This window comes from Somniosus microcephalus, chromosome 1, assembly GCF_052327205.1.
Source record: "Somniosus microcephalus isolate GS21.2 chromosome 1, FLI_Smic_1.0, whole genome shotgun sequence".
In the NCBI taxonomy this organism is placed as follows: Eukaryota; Metazoa; Chordata; class Chondrichthyes; order Squaliformes; family Somniosidae; genus Somniosus; species Somniosus microcephalus.
The window spans coordinates 399,939,589-399,958,537 of record NC_140987.1 but is presented as its reverse complement, the minus strand read 5'-3'; the positions used below and the strand labels follow the sequence as shown (position 1 = coordinate 399,958,537).

General features: G+C 46.6%; 1 protein-coding gene across 1 annotated transcript in view; it reads right to left on the bottom strand.

Annotated features, from left to right (window-relative positions):
- taf1 (TAF1 RNA polymerase II, TATA box binding protein (TBP)-associated factor) overlaps nt 1-13,617 on the bottom strand; it is a 125,895-nt gene extending 112,278 nt beyond the window's left edge. Inside the window, exons 1-4 of the mRNA XM_085998007.1 lie at nt 13,529-13,617; nt 4,631-4,700; nt 3,404-3,543; nt 777-894 (exon numbers count right to left, since the gene is read on the bottom strand). Of these exons, the coding sequence (XP_085854133.1) occupies nt 777-894; nt 3,404-3,517 (232 nt within the window). The 5' untranslated portion in view covers nt 3,518-3,543; nt 4,631-4,700; nt 13,529-13,617. The remainder of the gene's footprint in view (nt 1-776; nt 895-3,403; nt 3,544-4,630; nt 4,701-13,528) is intronic.
- Nucleotides 13,618-18,949: the final 5,332 nt, after the last annotated feature.

Sequence of the window (18,949 nt, the reverse complement as noted above, 5' to 3'; positions counted from 1 at the left end):
CATGGGCTTTATAAATAGAGGCATAGAGTACAAAAGCAAGGAAGTTATGATGAACCTTTATAAAACACTGGTTCAGCCACAACTGGAGTATTGTGTCCAATTCTGGGCACCTCACTTTAGAGAGGGTGCAGAAAAGATTTACAAGAATGATTCCAGGGATGAAGTGGATAGACAGGAGAAACTGGGGTTGTTCTCCTTAAAGCATAGAAAATTGAGAGGAGATTTGATAGAGGTGTTCAAAATCATGGTGTCTATACAGAGTAGAGAGAAATTGTTCCCATTGGCGGAAGGGTCGAGAACCAGAGGACACAGATTTAAGGTGATTGGCAGAAGATCCAAAGATGACAGGAGGAAAAACTTTTTTACGCAGCAAGTCATTATGATCTGGAATGCACTGCCCGAAAGGGTGGTGGAGGCAGATTCAATCGTGGCTTTCAAAAGGGGATTAGCTAAGTATCTGAAAGAAAAAAATTTGCAGGGCTACAGAGAAAGGGCGGGAGATTGGGACTAGCTGAAGTGCTCTTGCAGAGAGCCGGCATGGGCTCAACAGGCCGAATGGCCTCCTACTGTGCTGTAACGATTCTATGATTCTGTGAAAGAATGGAGCAAAGCCCGAGAGGAATTTGAGGATGAAGACTGTCGAGTTGATTCAAGCAGTGTAGGATATGTGCTGTAGAGTTCTGGAATTCATGTAGGGTGCCATCAAGGAGTGCAACCTTTAACACAAATAATATCTTTCTAACTAGTTACTATATCTAAGGAAAGCCATTACGTACCCTCTGCGTCGGTGCTCCCTTCATCGGACTCCGCTGCATCATCCTCATTGGCTGTGATTTCCTTGATCAGGGTCCCGAGACCCAATGTCCCCAAACCATCCAGGTGCTTCTTCGACTCCTGAGAGCAGACAATGTACATGTTACACCTCGCTGAAAGTGACAGTCAGCCAGAGACACATCAACAAAACGATACCATTCTTTTTGATCTACAAAATGTGTCAGGGAGAAAATAATGTCTCACCAACAGGAGTGATGACACTACAACAGCAACTAAACTTTTACAGCATTTTTATCCTGTTCTCTCGCTCTCGATACGTCCACTTCTTTAGTTGCAAAGAGAAGGCTGGTGGCAATATTGGTCCTAATCAACCCTGAAAAAGTGCATGGGGGATGGGGTCGGTCAAGAATACGTTTCCTGCCTGGAGGTGGGGTTGATCTTAATTGATCTTTCCATCATGACTGTAGTGTTCCATTATCACAAAGTGCTCCATCCAGCAACCCAGTTACCGTACTATCTTGTAGCTATCCAGGGGAAAAATTGATCAGGAAGCTCAGTGACAGACAGGTAAATATAAATTGAATGAAATGCCAGCATGAAAATCAAAATCATCGCAGGTTAGTTATCAAGGCAGCAACTTTAGAGCAGGTAAAATTACAAGAGAAAATGTGATGCCCAGTTTACAAAAGGTATTAAAATATATTGACACGGTCACCTGGAGATCAGAAGTTCTTGGCCCGAAATTTGTGGTCAGCGGCGAAGCAAAGGCGTTCGCTGCTGGCCCCAAAGAAAGTTGCCCACAAAGAGGTTGCAATCTCTGTGGTGAGAAGTTTGCCTTTCTCGACGCGGGGAAGTCAGCTCAGTGCAGAATCTGGGGGAATTCCTAGTGCGAGCTGCTGTGACGTCAACAAGCTGTCTAAGCAGCCAATCACAATGCAGAATTTTCACAGACAGGGAATCAGAAAGTGAAGAAGTTGCTTTTATTCAGAATTTTAAAAAAAATGTTACAGAGAGCAAAACAAAAATTGGGGCTCTCACATGGGGAAAAAGGTAAACCTGAAATATGAACAAATTTAATAATTTTTTTTGAAGTTTCTTAAAAATTGTAATTTTCATTATTATGGAGAAATTTGACACCCCACAACATTAAAATTCATTTTTCAGGGCCATAACGTTTGTTTAGCAGTCAATAGGCTGTTAAAACCCCAGTTACACCTAATCCAACAAGGCCTAACTTTTAATGTTTTTTTTTTTTAAACAGCGATATTACCACGGAAAAGCCCAGGTTTTTATCAGTTTCACTGATTGCTGGCTATTTGGGGGGGCAGGGTGGCGAGGGGCCACAACATAGCCAGTGTTGGAGCAGTGAATGACTGACTGCAACTTCAGGATTTCCGCATTAGGATGTGCATGCACTACATCCTGAAATTGCGGTCAGTGTCAAAGGGGCAAAGCAAAATCTGTTCGTTCACTGTTATTACCCACCGCAAATCCCGGGCCAATGTATTTACATGGCTACTTCTGTAGCAACTTACGTTCCTATAGTGCTTTTCAGGTAGACGAAGGCTTTACAGAGAAAAAGAAAGAAGTGGAAAATGAACAACAGGGAACAAGAGAAAACATAGGGAAGGAGTTTGGTTGGGGGGGGGGGGGGGGGGGCAGAGGGGGGTGGTTAAGCCGAAAACATGCTTTTTAAGGAGGCTTTTGAAAACAGGAAGATGGGAAGGTGAAGGTATTTAGTGAGGGAGGTGCAGAAGGCAGGGGCCTAATGGCTGAAAAGCGGCTGCTGATAGTGGAACGGAGGGAGCAGAGCACGAGAAATAGATTAATGTCAAGGAGCAGAAGGTGCATGCAGCACGTACGGCTGGAGGAGAATTGGTGCAGTGAGGCCACGGAAGGATTTGAAAGGACAAATCCCTTAAAATCAATTCACTGAGGCATAGAGAGCTAGTGAAGTTTAGCAAGGACAGGGTAATGGAAGTGATGGGCAAAACCTTCTGAATGACATAACTTGTGGAATACCATTTACTGGCTAAACTGCTGTCAGTGGAGCTCAGGACTAGAGACAGAATAATGTAAAATGGTTGTATGTCAGTGATGGATTTCAACATAACCCAGCTGTCCAATAATGCTGAAGCATACGGGGTTTGTCAGCTGCAGTGGAGACTCCACAGTGATTCACTGAAATTCCAAATAGCAGGTATCTGTGGATAAATCTGTAGAAGAAAATTATCCTATGTAGTTAGAATATTTTGTTTATATTAAGGCTATGAGACGCTTTACATTGAAAGCACTTCTGGCAGCTTTCTTTTGCTTTAAGGCATTATGAAATTTTCCTTCCAGATGCAACCTATATCTTTTCATGTCTATGACAAATCTTTTGGTGCTTTCATGCAATGAAGACTAACGGCCATTAATAGTGTAAGCTATTTACTCATACAATAGTTTACATAATGTTATTTCAGTCCACGGGTTTAATGATATAAACAGGAAGATGGACGTCTGTAGTGACAGTATCTACCTGCCAGTCTATTTAATCCTGCTCTTTAGGTGCACACATGGAGAGACTGTTATATACATTCTATCCTGCTATGATACAACAGTGATTATACCTCATCAGGCACGTTACCTTGTCAAGAACGCTGTCATCCTCCAATTGTCCATCCTCATTGATATTCCCAAACAGAAAGCCAGTGAGAGAGAACGGCTGCTCGTGATCCTCATCACTGTCTGAGTCCGACATCTTCAGAAGTACTACCAATCCACTCTCTGGGGATAAGAGCGAAAATAAGTCCCTCTGACTGCAGGATTTGTTCAGATCATTAATTCACACTCAGCTTGAATTTTTAATAGTACTGCAATGCTCAATATATCTCAGTCTTAGGACAGTGTTGTTGCTCCCTTGAATACAATGAACAGTTAATTTTAATTTGTTCTATCAGATGTGCATGGGGGGGGGGGGGGGGGGGAAATCTTCCAGGTTGGGGACAGAAAGGCTGCGCAGGTGGATTTTTGACTAGTTGTGCAAAACTCAAGATGCGCCTCCCATTCTCTATTGTACGCTTCCTCTGTAAGATCATAGCAGCTATCACAAGCAATCCCTTCCACAAATTTCTGAAGCTATCTGCATCTGCCCCTTAACAATTGGTGGCTTTTTAAACTGTGTTGAAAACATATTCCAACCAACTTGAGATGGATGGAAAATACTAACAGGCAGAAATTCAACCAAAGCCCAAATTTCCACTTGGTCAAAAACTAGGTGGAGAAATTATCGACATGTGAATGAATGCCTTTCAACCCCTGGAACGTGACACATGACAACTGGACAACATGAAGACAGGAAGCAATACATTTAAACAAGAAACCTAGACCTCGATGGAAACCCTCTAACTTATTACCTACTTCACTGCCTCCCAAAGCACATGAACTTCTAGCGCTGTTCTAAATAAAACAAACCTTGCTTCTGCCGAGAATTCAGAGATACAATGGAGGATACTCAGAAAGCTTCATGGAGCAAAACTTTGAGAAATCATGATGTCATCTCATTGTCTTATAGTACTGCATCTGCCAAAATACTGAACAGAATTGCAGGGCCCCAACAACAACATTCACCAATCTTGGTCTCCATTACCTCAGATTCCGGAGTTCTGGAGGCGATAGAAAATGGGAATTACTGTGGAATGCCACTCCTAAAGGTCAACAGAACATCCAACTCAATACCCATAAACTTATGAACACAAAGCTATCTTTTATTTTGGTGAAGTGCTAGACTTCTCAAAGGTGGACTCTATTTTGTTTTTGACAGAAGGACAAAGCTTCTAAAATTCTATACATTATCACTACATTAGTCACAAACCTGGGCAGTGGCTGCGTTTTCAGTCTGGGTTGAGCCCCTGATCTATATTCTCCTCTAGTTCGTCTTCCATCTAGGGTTCCAAAGAAAATCAATTTAAAGAATGTGCCAGTGTAGTTCAGCAAACTAGTTCTCACACTCGATGGAGCTTCTTTACCAGGCTCTGCTCAGTTTACATGAGCAAAGTTCATTTCCATTCAAGGATCACCTCCAGTCTCTGACAAATTCAGTGTACACCACTGATTAGTTCTTTTACAACACGGTCAAAGTTTGCCCCTGCTACTGCAAGTGGAGTCAATGTTACGTGCGGCCTCTGTTGTTCATGTCTTTTATAAATGATTTAAGAGATGGGAATATTGACTTGTATTGTACACGACGGAAAATTAGGTGCAGTAACTAATAATTCTAACCAATGTGTAATAGTTTAAAGGGGCCTGGACAGGTTAGGTCAATGGGCAAACAGATGGCAGACAAAATTCAACACAAACAAGTGTAAATTTATGATTAGGTAGAAGAATCAAAAATGCAGCATATGTACGCTAAATGATAATATACAGCAGAGAATAAATCTTGGTTTTTGATGGCGAGGTTATTAAAACCATTGCTTTCTTGACTGCCTGTGGACAGTGAACCAAAGAAACTATTGGGATATATAGCTGGAGTGTAACTTACAACTTAGGCCTTGGCGAGACCATATCTGGAGTACTGTGTTCAGTTTTGGTATCCATATTACAAAAGAGCTGTGCAATTAGTGAAGGTTTCTAGAGGAGAACTAGAAGGCTGATTTCTGAAGTTAGAGGGCTGAGTTATGAGGAAAGATTGTCTACCCTAGAACTCTGCTCTTTAGAGAAGAGGATTAGGGAGGATCTGATAGAGGTCTTTTAAGATTTTTAATGGGTTTGGCCAATTTGAATTTAGGAAACTTATTCCATTTGATACAGGATTTGAGGACTAGACAATATAAATGTGTTGAAGGAAAATAAGAAATATTGGCAATATTTTAAGAGGGTGATAGAACTGTGCAAAAGAATCCCAGTGGGAAAGGTGGAACAAAAAAGTAGCAAGTTTAAAAAAAGAAATGGATGAAAAACAAAACAATTAATTCTAGAATCACAATAAGGAACCTAATGGAAGGTCTGGAAGGGTAGGTTAGTTCAGTGGTTCTCAAACTGGGGTCCGCGGACACTTGGGGTCCGTAGAGACTTTCCAGGGGGTCTGGGAACTAAATCGCCTCCGTCACAAGTTTCATTGATTTGAGGAAATAGAAAAACCCCAATTAGTGATGGAGAGCGAGCCGGTACGGAGCGGCCGAGCGCTGCTGAACAGGGCGGTGAATGGTTACCATAGCAGCGGCTGTGCGCTGCAGCAAGAGGAGGAGAAGGAGGGAGGGAAGAAAGACTGTGGGCCAGCAGTGGCTGCAATGCCACCGCCAGCAACAGGAGGCAGAAAAGCGCAGGGCTAGCTGTTCAGAGAGCATCCAACTGTCTGTAAACAAAGATTCTGTCCTGACTACCAGCCGGCTGCAGCAGCACTGGGACATGGCCAAAAAGAGCAAGCCCCGCAAGTTGGGCATACATTACATTAGATCTGTCTGTCCATGGTCAAGGGCTGGCCAAGCAGCAAATCTGACATAATCTGGGCAATACGTGAATACACTGAATAACCAATGCATTTGTGGGCGTGTGTGCTGTGAGGAGGATGCAGAGAAACTCCAGTATGATTTGGGCAGGTTGGGTGATTGGGCAGATGCAGTATAATGTGGATAAATGCGAGGTTATCCACTTTGGTGGCAAAAACAAGGCGGCAGATTATCTGAACGGCAATAGATTGGGAAAAGGGGAAGTGCAACGAGACCTGGGTGTCCTTGTGCACCAGTCGTTGAAGGTAAGCATGCAGGTGGTTAAGAAGGCAAATGGTATGTTGGCCTTCATAGCGAGAGGATTCAAGTACAGGAGCAAGGATGTCTTGCTGCAGTTGTACAGGGCCTTGGTGAGACCACACCTTGAGTATTGTGTGCAGTTTTGGTTGCCTTATCTGAGGAAGGATGTTCTTGCCATGGAGGGAGTGCAGCGAAGATTCACCAGGCTGATACCTGGGATGGCAGGAATGACGTATGAGGAGAGATTGGGTCGATTGGGTTTATACTCGCTGGAGTTTAGAAGAATGAGAGGGGATCTCATTGAAACTTTTAAAATTCTAACAGGACTAGACAGACTAGATGCAGGGAGGATGTTCCCGATGGTCGGGCAGTCCAGAACCAGGGGTCACAGTCTAAGGATAAGGGGTAAGCCATTTAGGACAGAGATGAGGAGGAATTTCTTCACCCAGAGAGTGGTGAACCTGTGGAATTCTCTACCACAGAAAGCAGTTGAAGCCAATTCATTAAATATATTCAAGAAGGAGTTAGATATATTTCTTAAGGCTAAAGGGATCAAGGGATATGGGGAGAAAGCAGGGACAGGGTACTGAGTTTGGATGATCAGCCATGATCTCATTAAATGGCGGAACAGGCTCGAGGGGCCGAATGGCCTACTCCTGCTCCTATCTTCTATGTTTCTATTTGTAATTTAAAAAAAACAATGCTTTAAAATCACTTTCCGTTTATACATACATACTTGAGGGATTCCGGTGTTGTAAATGTCACCATGGCTATATTGCAATTCATTGTTAAAAGATCCTGGTACAGTATCAATACAAGGGGGTAATATAACTATACTCCAAGTGAGTGACAAGATTGCAACATTTTGGAACAAAACTGAGATTTGGAAAACTAGACATCACACCAAGGATAGGCAGGCTCTGCAGTTAGAAGCAGGCACACCCATCTCACTGATATCTGTAAGAAAATACCTGTTTTCTTAAAAGCATTATTAAAACATTACAACAGTGACTACACTTCAAAAAGTACTTCATTGGTTTTAGAGCGCTTTGGGATGTCTGGTGGTTGTGAAAGGCGCTATATAAATGCAAGTCTATATATAAACACTCTACATGTAGCACTTTCATATTATGAGGATTATATCGTATTATAATTTAGATTGGGGAGTCCATGATTACTAATCCACTTGAAAAATGGTCCTTCCAACCAAAAAAGTTTGAGAACCACTGGGTTAGATGGACCAATGGCTGACAAAACATGACTTTGTTGCTATCCTGGGTTAGCCATGTTTTTTGCAATTCTTGTGAAACTGTAATTACTGGTTGGCACCAGTGTCTCCAGTTCCACTGCTTTATTTCAAACGTTTCTAGCACTCATGTACATACATCCAATGTTGCTCCTTAACTCCCTATCTGGTTGTCTGGTCTTGCTGCTGAATAATTTAATACTCCTTATGCATTCTTGGCACTTTCGTGATTATTTCTATTATTCTGCCTGTTCTTATGTATTCCAGACCAAACCATGACCTCCCCCCCATCTTGTTTAAATGGTGCCCAATAGTTAGTTCTGTGTTGCCTGTCTTATTGCAACCAATCACTCCTGTACCAGCTCCCTTTGTACCCTAAACAATCCCAGCCATTATGAACTATGCATCATTTTTCTTGAACCATGCCGCAAACCAATTAACTCTCAGTTTTCGTGTTAGTTTCACCCTCTCTCTGCCTACCACAAAGTGCAAGAATGTTACCTCACAGCCCTGTGCTATTTATACTCTCATATCCATCCTTAAGGACCCAATGAGTGTTCCCCTCCAACATTTGCCCCGACATGACAACAGCCGACAAATATGTAATTATTCCTACCTGTAGTTTCCTATCCTCTCTCCAATATGATTAGTTGTGGCTACAGATAAGTTGACTTTGCTTACATTGACTTCGTGACACAGATCCACTCCCTCAGTTATCAAGTCTCCAACTACCCCTATTTCTGTCAGTCTCAACAGTCACAGTACTTAAACTAACTCACTGTATGTGAAGCACTTTGAGACATTTCTGAGACATGTTGAGGCTCCATATAAATGCAGGTGATTAAGGGGTATGGAATTATGAGGAAGTAATAAATTGGCTTAAAAACGGGTTAAAAGGGAGGAAACAGTATGAGTTAAGGGCCGTTTTCAGATAGCTGGAGATGCGTGGTGGAGTCCCACAAGGTTCTGTTCTGGGACCATGTTTGTTTACTGTATACATCAGTGATTTGGATATAGAGTTGGAGAGACTGAGTCCAAATGTGCAGGGGCTACTAAAATAGGAGGCACAGTAAATAATTTTGAGGATCAAAGGAAGCTACTGTACAAGGGGACACTGAGAAGATGGTGGAATGGGCAAAAATATGGCCAGTGGAATTCAATGTCAGTAAATATGAGGTGGTACATTTTTTTTAAAGTAAGAATTATACTTTGAATTGGGGCAAGCTATATGATGTTGAAGAGCAGAGGGGTTTTGGGTTCAGGTTCACAAACAAAAAGGTAAACAAAACAGGCAACAAGCGCTAATGGAATACAGTGTGTTACAGCAAGAGGTATGGAATATAAAAATCAAGATGCAATGGTGAATCTGTATAAAACCTTAGCAAGGCCACAGTGGGAGTAGTGTGCAGTTTTGGACTCCATACAATCGGAAGGATTTTGAAGCAACGAGAGAGGATACAGCGCAGGTTCACGAGGATGCTGCCTGGTATAAGGAAGTACAAATACCAAGATAAAAATTGGAACTGTTTTTGTTAGAGCAGAAGAGATTAAAGAGTGATTTGATAGAAATGTTTAAAATTATGAAGGGATGGGACAGAATAGAAACAGACTGTTTCCAGTGGTTGAGTGGTCCAGAACAAGGGGACATAAATATAAAATTAAATATCAAAGATTTAGGATAGAGAGCAGGACTAAATATGTTTTTTTTCCCCACAGAGAGCAGAGAGGGTAGTGAGATTGTGCAATGCACTACCAGAGTTACTGACTGAAGCAGAGACCATGTCAACATTCAAGAATAGGTTAAATAGGTGGAATAAAGGTATATGGAGACAGAGTGTGCACATGGAATTAGGGCTGCTGCTCATGTGCAGAATAAACACCAACACAGACTGATTGGGCCGAGCAGCATGTTTCCATGTTGTAATTTCTATATAATTCTAAGTGTCTTTCTTTCTTCTATCTACTAGAGTTTACTATCCCTTTGACTGCCATCCTGCTCTAGGCAGTGCAGATAGCTCATTCTTTGCCTAGCCTCCCACTTGATTCCTTCCTCCCAACAGCAACTTAAGGTCACAGCCTCCCTCTTGCTCCAGGAACTCACCTTGTGCTTCAGCTCTGCTCTTGACAGAGACAGGCTGCTGCTCCCTAACACTTAATGCCATAGATGCCTGGTTCCTCTCCAGCCACAAGTACCATACATATTCACTCAGTAATAATTAGATCCATGATGAAAAATCTAGCCTCCCAGTCACTCTTCTCCCAGCCACCCAGCTAGCTCCTTGCTACTCCAACTTGAAGATATCATTTCAGCTGGATGACTTCAGCCTGACCACAGGCTCAACGGTGGGTTGGTTTGGGAAGAAGAGGAGGGAGCGAGAGGGAGAGAGGAAGAGAGAGACTAAAATTTTGGTTGGTTGGGATAAAAGAAAAAAAAAGGTGAGACACTCAGTTGACAACAGCTGGAAGAAACGGAGAGAAACCTTGTGGGGGGCGGGTGGGGGAAAAGAAAAGGAGGGCAAGGCTTGGCACTTCAAATATAGTGCACCAAAGGATGCCAGCTCACAACCTGCATAATTGCAGTAAAACGATTCAGCTCCATAAGCACTAACAATTGAAGGAAATAATGAAAGCTCTCACCATTTCCCAGGTAAATCACTGATGCAATCGCTCCCTCATCTCGTGGATCTTATTGACATACAAACATACATACAAACATACGAATTAGGAGCAGCTGTAGGCCACTCGAGCCTGCTCCGCCATTCAGTAAGATCATGGCTGATCTGATTACTCCACATTCCCGCCTACCCCCGATAACTTTTCACCCCCTTGCTTATCAAGAATCAATCTACCTCTGCCTTAAAAATATTCAAAGACTCTGCTTCCACTGCCCTCTGAGGAAGAGAGTTCCAAAGACTCACGACCCTCTGTGAGAAAAAAATTCTCCTCATTTCTGTCTTAAATGGGCAGAATGTTTTAAACAGTGACCCCCTATTATCCTCTCCATCATAAAAGACTTCCACCTCCGTAATAATCATCCACCTCCACTCCTGTCTCAGCCCAACTGCTGCTGAAGCCCTCACCCATGCTTTTGTTACTTCCGTACTCGACTTTTCCAATGCTTTCCTGGCCAGCCTCCCATCTTCTACCCTCCATAAACTTGACCTCATCCAAAACTCTACTGCTCAGATCCTCACGCACCAAGTCCCGTTCACCCATCAATGCTGTGCTCGCTGTCCTACACTGGCTCCTGGTCCAGCAACACCTTGGTTTTAAAACTCTCATCCTTATGTTCAAATTGCTCCACATAAAAGACTGTTAACTAAGGTAGATGCCCACGGAATTGAGGGCAAATTATTGACCTGGTTAGGGAATTGGCTGAGCGGCAGGAGACAGGCAGTAGGGATAATGGATAGGTACTCAAATTGGCAGGAGGTGACTAGTGGTGTCCCGCAGGGATCTGTGTTGGGGCCTCAACTATTCACAGTACTTATAACGACTTAGATGACGGCATAGAAAGTCATATATCCAAATTTGCCGATGACACAAAGATAGGTTGAATTGTCAGCAGTGTAGATGGAAGCATAAAATTTCAAACGGATAGCAACAGATTAAGTGAATGGGCAAAACTGTGGCAAATAGATTTCAATGTAGGCAAATGTGAGGTCATCCACTTTGGACCCAAAAAGGATAGAACAGGGTACTTTCTAAGTGGTGAAAAGCTAAAAGCATTGAATGTCCAAAGAGACTTGGGGTCCAGGTACAGATCATTAAAATGTCATGTATAGGTACAGAAAATAATCAAAAAGGCTAATGGGATGCTGGCCTTTATACCTGGAGGACTAGAATACAAGGGGGTAGAAGTTATGCTGCAGCTACAAAAACCCTGGCTAGACCACACCTGGAGCACTGAGAGTAGTTCTGGGCACCACACCTCAGGATGAATATATTGGCCTTCGAGGGAGTGCAGCATAGGTTTATCAGAATGCTACTTCAAGGGTTAAGTTACAAGGAGAGATTACACAAATTAGGGTTGTATTCCCTAGAATTTAGAAGGTTACAGGATAATCTGATCAAAGTTTTCAAGATATTAAGGGGAACAGATAGGTAGATAGAAAGAAACTATTTCCGCTGGTTGAGGATTCTAGGACTAGGGGGCATAGTCTAAAAATTAGAGCCAGATCTTTCAGGAGTGAAATTAGGCAACACTTCTACACACAAAGGGTGGTAGAAGTTTGGAACTCTCTTCCACAAACAGCAATTGGTGCTAGATCAATTGTTAATTTTAAATTGGAGATTGATTGCTTTCTGTTAACCAAAGGTATTAAGGGAATAGGGCCAGAGGCAGGTATATGGAGTTTGGTCGTAGATCAGCCATGATCTCATTGGATGGTGGAGCAGGTTCGAAGGGCTGAATGACCTACTCCTATTCCTATGTCCCATGGCCTTGTCCCTTCTTATCTCTGTAACCTCCTCCAGTTCTACAATCTTCCGAGAACTCTGCATTTCTTCAACTCTAGTCTCTTGTGCATCCCCCACTTCTTTCGCCCCACCATTGGCGGCCTTCTCGGCCATAGGCACTAGCATTCCCTCCCTAAACCTCTGTGCCTCTCTCGCCTCCTTTAAGACGCTCCTTAAATCCTACCTCTTTGACCAAGCTTTTGGTCACCTGTCCTAATATCGCCTTCTTTGGCTCTAGGAAAGCTGTAGGAAATGAACGAGGTTAAACGCTCAAGAGGGTCCACTAATATAGAAATATTTGAAAGCCACTGACCTATTTATACACTGGGATGGAAGCACCTCAAGGAACAGTGCAGCCGACAGCCATTGAGTCTATCCCAGAGCACATCCTCTCCCCAGGGTCACAGGAGTTAATGGGGAGAAACAAATGGAGCAAGCTCACAGCAAGGCCCAGTTTGTAAACACAAAAGCATGGGATTCTCTCAAGTGCAGCTGTGGCTCAGTGGGTACCATGAGTCAGAAGGTTGTGGGTTCAAGTCCCAATCCAGAGACTTGAGCACAAAAATCTAGGCCGACACTCCCAGTGCAGTACTGAGGGAGTGCTGCACTGTCAGAGGTGCCATCTTTCGGATAAGACATTAAACCGAGGCCCGGTCTGCCCTCTCAAGTGGACATAAAAGATCCCATGGCACTATTTTGAAGAGCAGGGGAGTTATCCCGGTATCCCTCAACCAACATCTCTGTGGGAGCTTGCTGTGCGCAAATTGTAACAGTGACTGTACTTCAGTGACTGTAAATTGGGACGTCCGGTGGTGAAAGGCGCTATATTTATAAACTGTATGAATAGAACCGCGTTTATGTGTTCAACCATAAATGTATTTTGATGCTTTGGCAACATAAGATGTACCTTATCATGCCAATAAAGCGATTTGAATTGTGAATTGTGAATTATATAAATGCAAGTGACAGCCGCAGACCCTCCAGTAGCAACCCGCGGGTTGGGGCTCCCCCTGCTCAGATGCTGACGGATCCGCTCGACCTTTGGAGTTTACTTCAGAACAACAGCCACCGTGTGTTTTCTCGCCACCGGCCAATTCCCCGCTCCCTTTCCAGGACAGCCGCCTGCAGTCCCTGGCCTCCTCGACATGTCATGCATTTTCCCCATTACCTCAAAGCCAGCCTTGATTCTCAATATAGGCCGCGGCCAATCCCGACTGCGCCGAGGACAAGCTGTCAGGCAACCCGCAGCACAGCAACTGGTTCCAACATTTCGGTCCACTCTCACCGATGCCCATCTGTAACCCCGACACTCACTTACCGAACTCCCGCTGCGGCTTGTCCCCACACGACACACAAACCTGGGAAACCTCCAGGCACAGCGCCACCCACCGACCGGGAGGATCACAGCGCCGCCCACAGACCGGGAGGATCACAGCGCCGCCCACAGACCGGGAGGATCACAGCGCCGCCCACAGACCGGGAGGATCACAGCGCCGCCCACAGACCGGGAGGATCACAGCGCCGCCCACAGACCGGGAGGATCACAGCGCCGCCCACAGACCGGGAGGATCACAGCGCCGCCCACAGACCGGGAGGATCACAGCGCCGCCCACCGACCGGGAGGATCACAGCGCCGCCCACAGACCGGGAGGATCACAGCGCCGCCCACAGACCGGGAGGATCACAGCGCCGCCCACAGACCGTACTTGCATTCTAGTATACTGTATTCGCTGCTCACAACACCTCCGTTCAGTCTGTAAGGGTGACCCCGAGCTTCCGGTCGCCTGTCACTTTAATTCACCGCCCCATTCCCACTCGGACCTCACCGTCCTTGGCCTCTTGCATTGTTCCACAGAAGCTCAACGTGAACTCGAGGAACAGCACCTCATCTTCCGATTAGGCACTTTACAGCCTTCCGGACTCAATATCGAGTTCAACAATTTCAGCTCATAACCTCGGCCCCTATTACATTTTTACTTATATTTTTTATCCACACCTTTGTTTTGGTTTTTCCCTCCCCCCTTTCCTTTTTTTTTCTCTCTCCCACATGGCAGCTGTCTCTCATTCTGCCAGCGCATTTCACACCTAGAGCTGTCTTTTGTCTCCACTAGTCCTATCACCATCTCGTCTCATTTTGAATACCTCTTAATGTCTCTTCTCTTTTGTTCTCTCCCAGCCCAGCCTCTTAATCTATTTCATTCCCTGTGCCTCTTTAGTCTTGATAAAGGGTTTTGACCCGAAACGTTGACTCTAATTTCTCTCCACGGATGTTGCCTGGCCTGCTGAGTTTTTCCAGCATTTTCTGTTGTTATTTAGGATCACAGCGCCACCCACAGACCGGGAGGATGCGCCGCCCACAGACTGGGAGGATCACAGCGTCACCCACAGACCGGGAGGATCACAGCGCCACCCACAGACCGGGAGGATCACAGCGCCACCCACAGACCGGGAGGATCACAGCGCTGCCCACAGACCGGGAGGATCACAGCGCCGCCCACAGACCGGGAGGATCACAGCGCCGCCCACAGACCGGGAGGATCACAGCGCCGCCCACCGACCGGGAGGATCACAGCGCCGCCCACAGACCGGGAGGATCACCGTGCCGCCCACAGACCGGGAGGATCACAGCACCGCCCACAGACCGGGAGGATCACAGCGCTGCCCACAGACCGGGAGGATCACAGCGCCACCCACAGACCGTACTTGCAATCTAGTATACTGTATTCGCTGCTCACGATGCAGTCTCCTCTACATTGGGGAGACCAAACGCAGATTGGGTGACCGCCTTGCGGAACACCTCCATTCAGTCTGTAAGGGTGACCCCGAGCTTCCGGTCGCCTGTCATTTTAATTCACCGCCCCATTCCCACTCGGACCTCACCGTCCTTGGCCTCTTGCATTGTTCCACGGAAGCTCAACGTAAACTCAAGGAACAGCACCTCCTCTTCCGATTAGGCACTTTACAGCCTTCCGGACTCAATATCGAGTTCAACAATTTCAGCTCATAACCTCGGCCCCTATTACATTTTTACTTATATTTTTTATCCACACCTTTGTTTTGGTTTTTCCCTCCCCCTTTCCTTTTTTTTTCTCTCTCCCACATGGCAGCTGTCTCTCATTCTGCCAGCGCATTTCACACCTAATCTAGAGCTGTCTTTTGTCTCCACTAGTCCTATCACCATCTCGTCTCATTTTGAATACCTCTTAATGTCTCTTCTCTTTTGTTCTCTCTCAGCCCGGCCTCTTAATCTATTTCATTCCCTGCGCCTCTTTAGTCTTGATAAAGGGTTTTGACCCAAAACGTTGACTCTAATTTCTCTCCATGGATGTTGCCTGGCCTGCTGAGTTTTTCCAGCATTTTCTGTTGTTATTTAGGATCACAGCGCCACCCACAGACCGGGAGGATCACAGCGCCGCCCACAGACCGGGAGGATCACAGCGCCACCCACAGACCAGGAGGATCACAGCGCCGCCCACAGACCGGGAGGATCACAGCGCCGCCCACAGACTGGGAGCTAATTGAAGATCTGTCCTTTAAGAATCATGAAGGTTAATAGTAACATCCTGCCTCGTATCAGGGTTGTATTTGAGGCCCATATTTAGAAGCAATGGCATCAATTTGGGTTAATTAAAAAAAAAAGTCAACAAGCAGCAAAAGTGGAATGTTTGCCAGGTAGTTAGCTATGAACTCCTGTGTCATGAGTGATATAAAGCTGAATGGAAATGTTCAGATTCTTGTCATATTTCTTTAAACTCTATTGTATTGTGGCTGCTCTGGAAATACACTGTTGCAGTGGCACAATCTTTATAGGATACATCATAGAATCATAAAAATTTACAGCACAGAAGGAGGCCATTTGGAACATCTTGTCTGTGCTGGTCGATGATATACCTATCAATTCATCCAATGAAAAGCGACGAGTTAAGAAAGTAACTATAGGTTTTTATTGGCTAAATAACAGAGCCCACCCTCGTGGTTGATCGGATACAACAAGGAGGAATGCCAGCCAGTCGACTACCTTTATACCTGGGCAGGCAGGTGGAGTCATGGGCGGAGTCAGCAGTGGTCAGCCCAGGTATAGCAGCGTGACAAGAGGCGACCTCGTATAGTGATACAACAGTGTGAACAGTGATAACCATAGAGTAACGATATAACAGTGATAACTATAGTGTAACGATAGTGAACGATAAAAGTGGTTTACCACATTCACCCCTTGTTTAGATTTGAGTCCGGCGGGGTGAAGTGTACTACCAGTTCTGGTATGTCAGTCTGTCCGGAGGCCTCGTAAGCCTTTCTGATCATCGCAGCGGCGGTGTTGCATTATCCGGTGTTAATGCTGGTGTCTGCGTGGTCGGCGAAGGCTCATGGGGTTCCGGCATGCCGTCTACCTGGTCTGGAATTGGGGGGGTGGTGGGGGGGGGGTGAAGGTGGTGTCTCCGGAGTGCCCGAGGGTGCGAGGTCTCGTAAGGAGACTGTGTCCTCCCGCCCGTCTGGGTATGCCACATAGGCGTACTGGGGGCTGGCGTGCAGGAGGTTCACCCTCTCGACCAGGGGGTCCGTTTTATGGGCCCTCACGTGCTTTCGCAGCAAGACGGGCCCCGGAGAGGTCAGCCAGGTTGGTAGCGTGGTTCCCGTAGTCGACTTCCTGGGGAAAGCAAACATTCGTTCATGGGGGGTGGCGTTGATGGCAGTGCAAAGTAGTGACCGGGTGGAATGCATCGCTGCCGGGAGGACTTCCTGCCAGCGGGAGGTTGGGAGGCCCTTAGACTTTAAGGCTAAGAGGACGGCCTTCCATACCGTCGCGTTCTCTCTTTCTACCTGGCCGTTCCCTCGGGGGTTGTAGCTGGTGGTCCTGCTTGCAGCAATACCTCTCGCTAGTAGGAACTGACGGAGTTCCTCGCTCATGAAGGAGGAGCCCCGGTCACTATGTATATAGTTTGGGAACCCGAACAAGGCGAAGAGGTCGTTCAGGCATTTAATGACCGTGGTACTGGTCATGTCTGGGCAGGGGAAGGCAAAGGGGAAACAGGAGTACTCATCAACAATGTTGAGGAAGTACACATTACGGTCAGAGGACGGGAGGGGCCCCTTAAAGTCGATGCTCAGGCGCTCGAAGGGGCGGGTGGCCTTGATCAGGCTTGCTCTGTCCGGCCTAAAGAAGTGCGGTTTGCACTCGGCACAGGTCTGGCAGTTCCTGGTCATGGTCCTGACCTCCTCGATGGAGTAGGGCAGGTTGCGGGCCTTAATGAAGTGGTAAAGTCTGGTGACCCCGGGGTGGCAGAGGTCGTTGTGGAGGGTCTGAAGTCTATCACTTTGCGCGCTGGCGCATGTAATTCGTGACAGAGCATCGGGGGGTTCGTTCAGCTTACCTGGCCGGTACAAGATATCATAATCGTAGGTGGAGAGCTCGATTCTCCACCTCAAGATCTTGTCATTCTTGATTTTGCCCCTCAGCTTGTTATTAAACATAAAAGCGACCGAACGTTGGTCGGTAAGGAGGGTAAATCGTTTGCCTGCCAGGTAGTGCCTCCAGCGTCGTACCGCCTCCACAATCACCTGGGCCTCCTTCTCGACCGACGAGTGTCGGATCTCAGGGCCCTGTAGGGTCCTTGAGAAGAAGGCCACCGGTCTCCCCTCCTGGTTAAGGGTGGCGGCTAGGGCGAAGTCGGATGCATCGCTCTCAACTTGGAAGGGGATGGACTCATCCACTGCGTGCATAGTGGCCTTGGCAATGTCTCCCTTAATGAGGGAGAAGGCTGCGCACGCTTCCTCCGTAAGGGGGAAGGATGTGGACTTCATGAGGGGTCTGGCTTTGTCCGCATAATTGGGCACCCATTGGGCATAGTAGGCGAAGAGCCCCAGGGTTCTCTTTAGTGCCTTTGGACAGTGGGGGAGGGGTAGCTCCATGAGGGGGCGCATTCTTTCGGGGTCGGGGCCGATGACTCCGTTCTCTACTACGCAGCCGAGGATGGCAAGGCGCGAGGTGTTAAACACACATTTATCCTTATTGTAGGTGAGGTTCAGCCGTTGGGCCGTACGGAGGAATCTCTCCAGATTAACATCGTGGTCCTGCCGGTCGCGGCCGCAGATGGTGACGTTATCTAGATAGGGGAATGTGGCGTGCAGCCCGTTCTGGTCAACCATCCGGTCCATCTCCCTTTGGAAGACCGAAACCCCGTTGGTGACGCCGAAGGGAACCCTAAGGAAGTGGTAGAGGCGGCCGTTCGCCTCGAAGGCTGTATACTGGCGGTCCTCAGGGCGGATAGGGAGTTGGTGATAGGCCGACTTAAGGTCGATGGTGGAGAATACCCTGTACTGCGCAATCTGATTGACCATATCAGATATGCGGGGAAGGGGGTATGCGTCCAGCTGGGTGTACCTGTTTATGGTCTGGCTGTAGTCGATGACCAGGCGGTTTTTATTGCCGGTCTTAACGACCACGACCTGGGCACGCCAGGGGCTGGTGCTCCCCTCGATGATGCCCTCCTTCAGGAGACGCTGCACCTCGGAGCTAATGAAAGCTCTGTCCCCGGCGCTGTACCGCCTGCTCTTGGTAGCGACGGGTTTGCAGTCGGGGGTGAGGTTAGCGAACAGGGAAGGTGGCGGGACCTTGAGGGTGGATAGGCCGCAGGTGTTACGCGGTGGGCGGTTTAAAATCTGCTGGTTGTCGACTGTGAGTGGGGGGAGGGGTCCGCCGTATGCTAGCGTGACGCTTTGGAGGTGGGATTGGAAGTCTAGG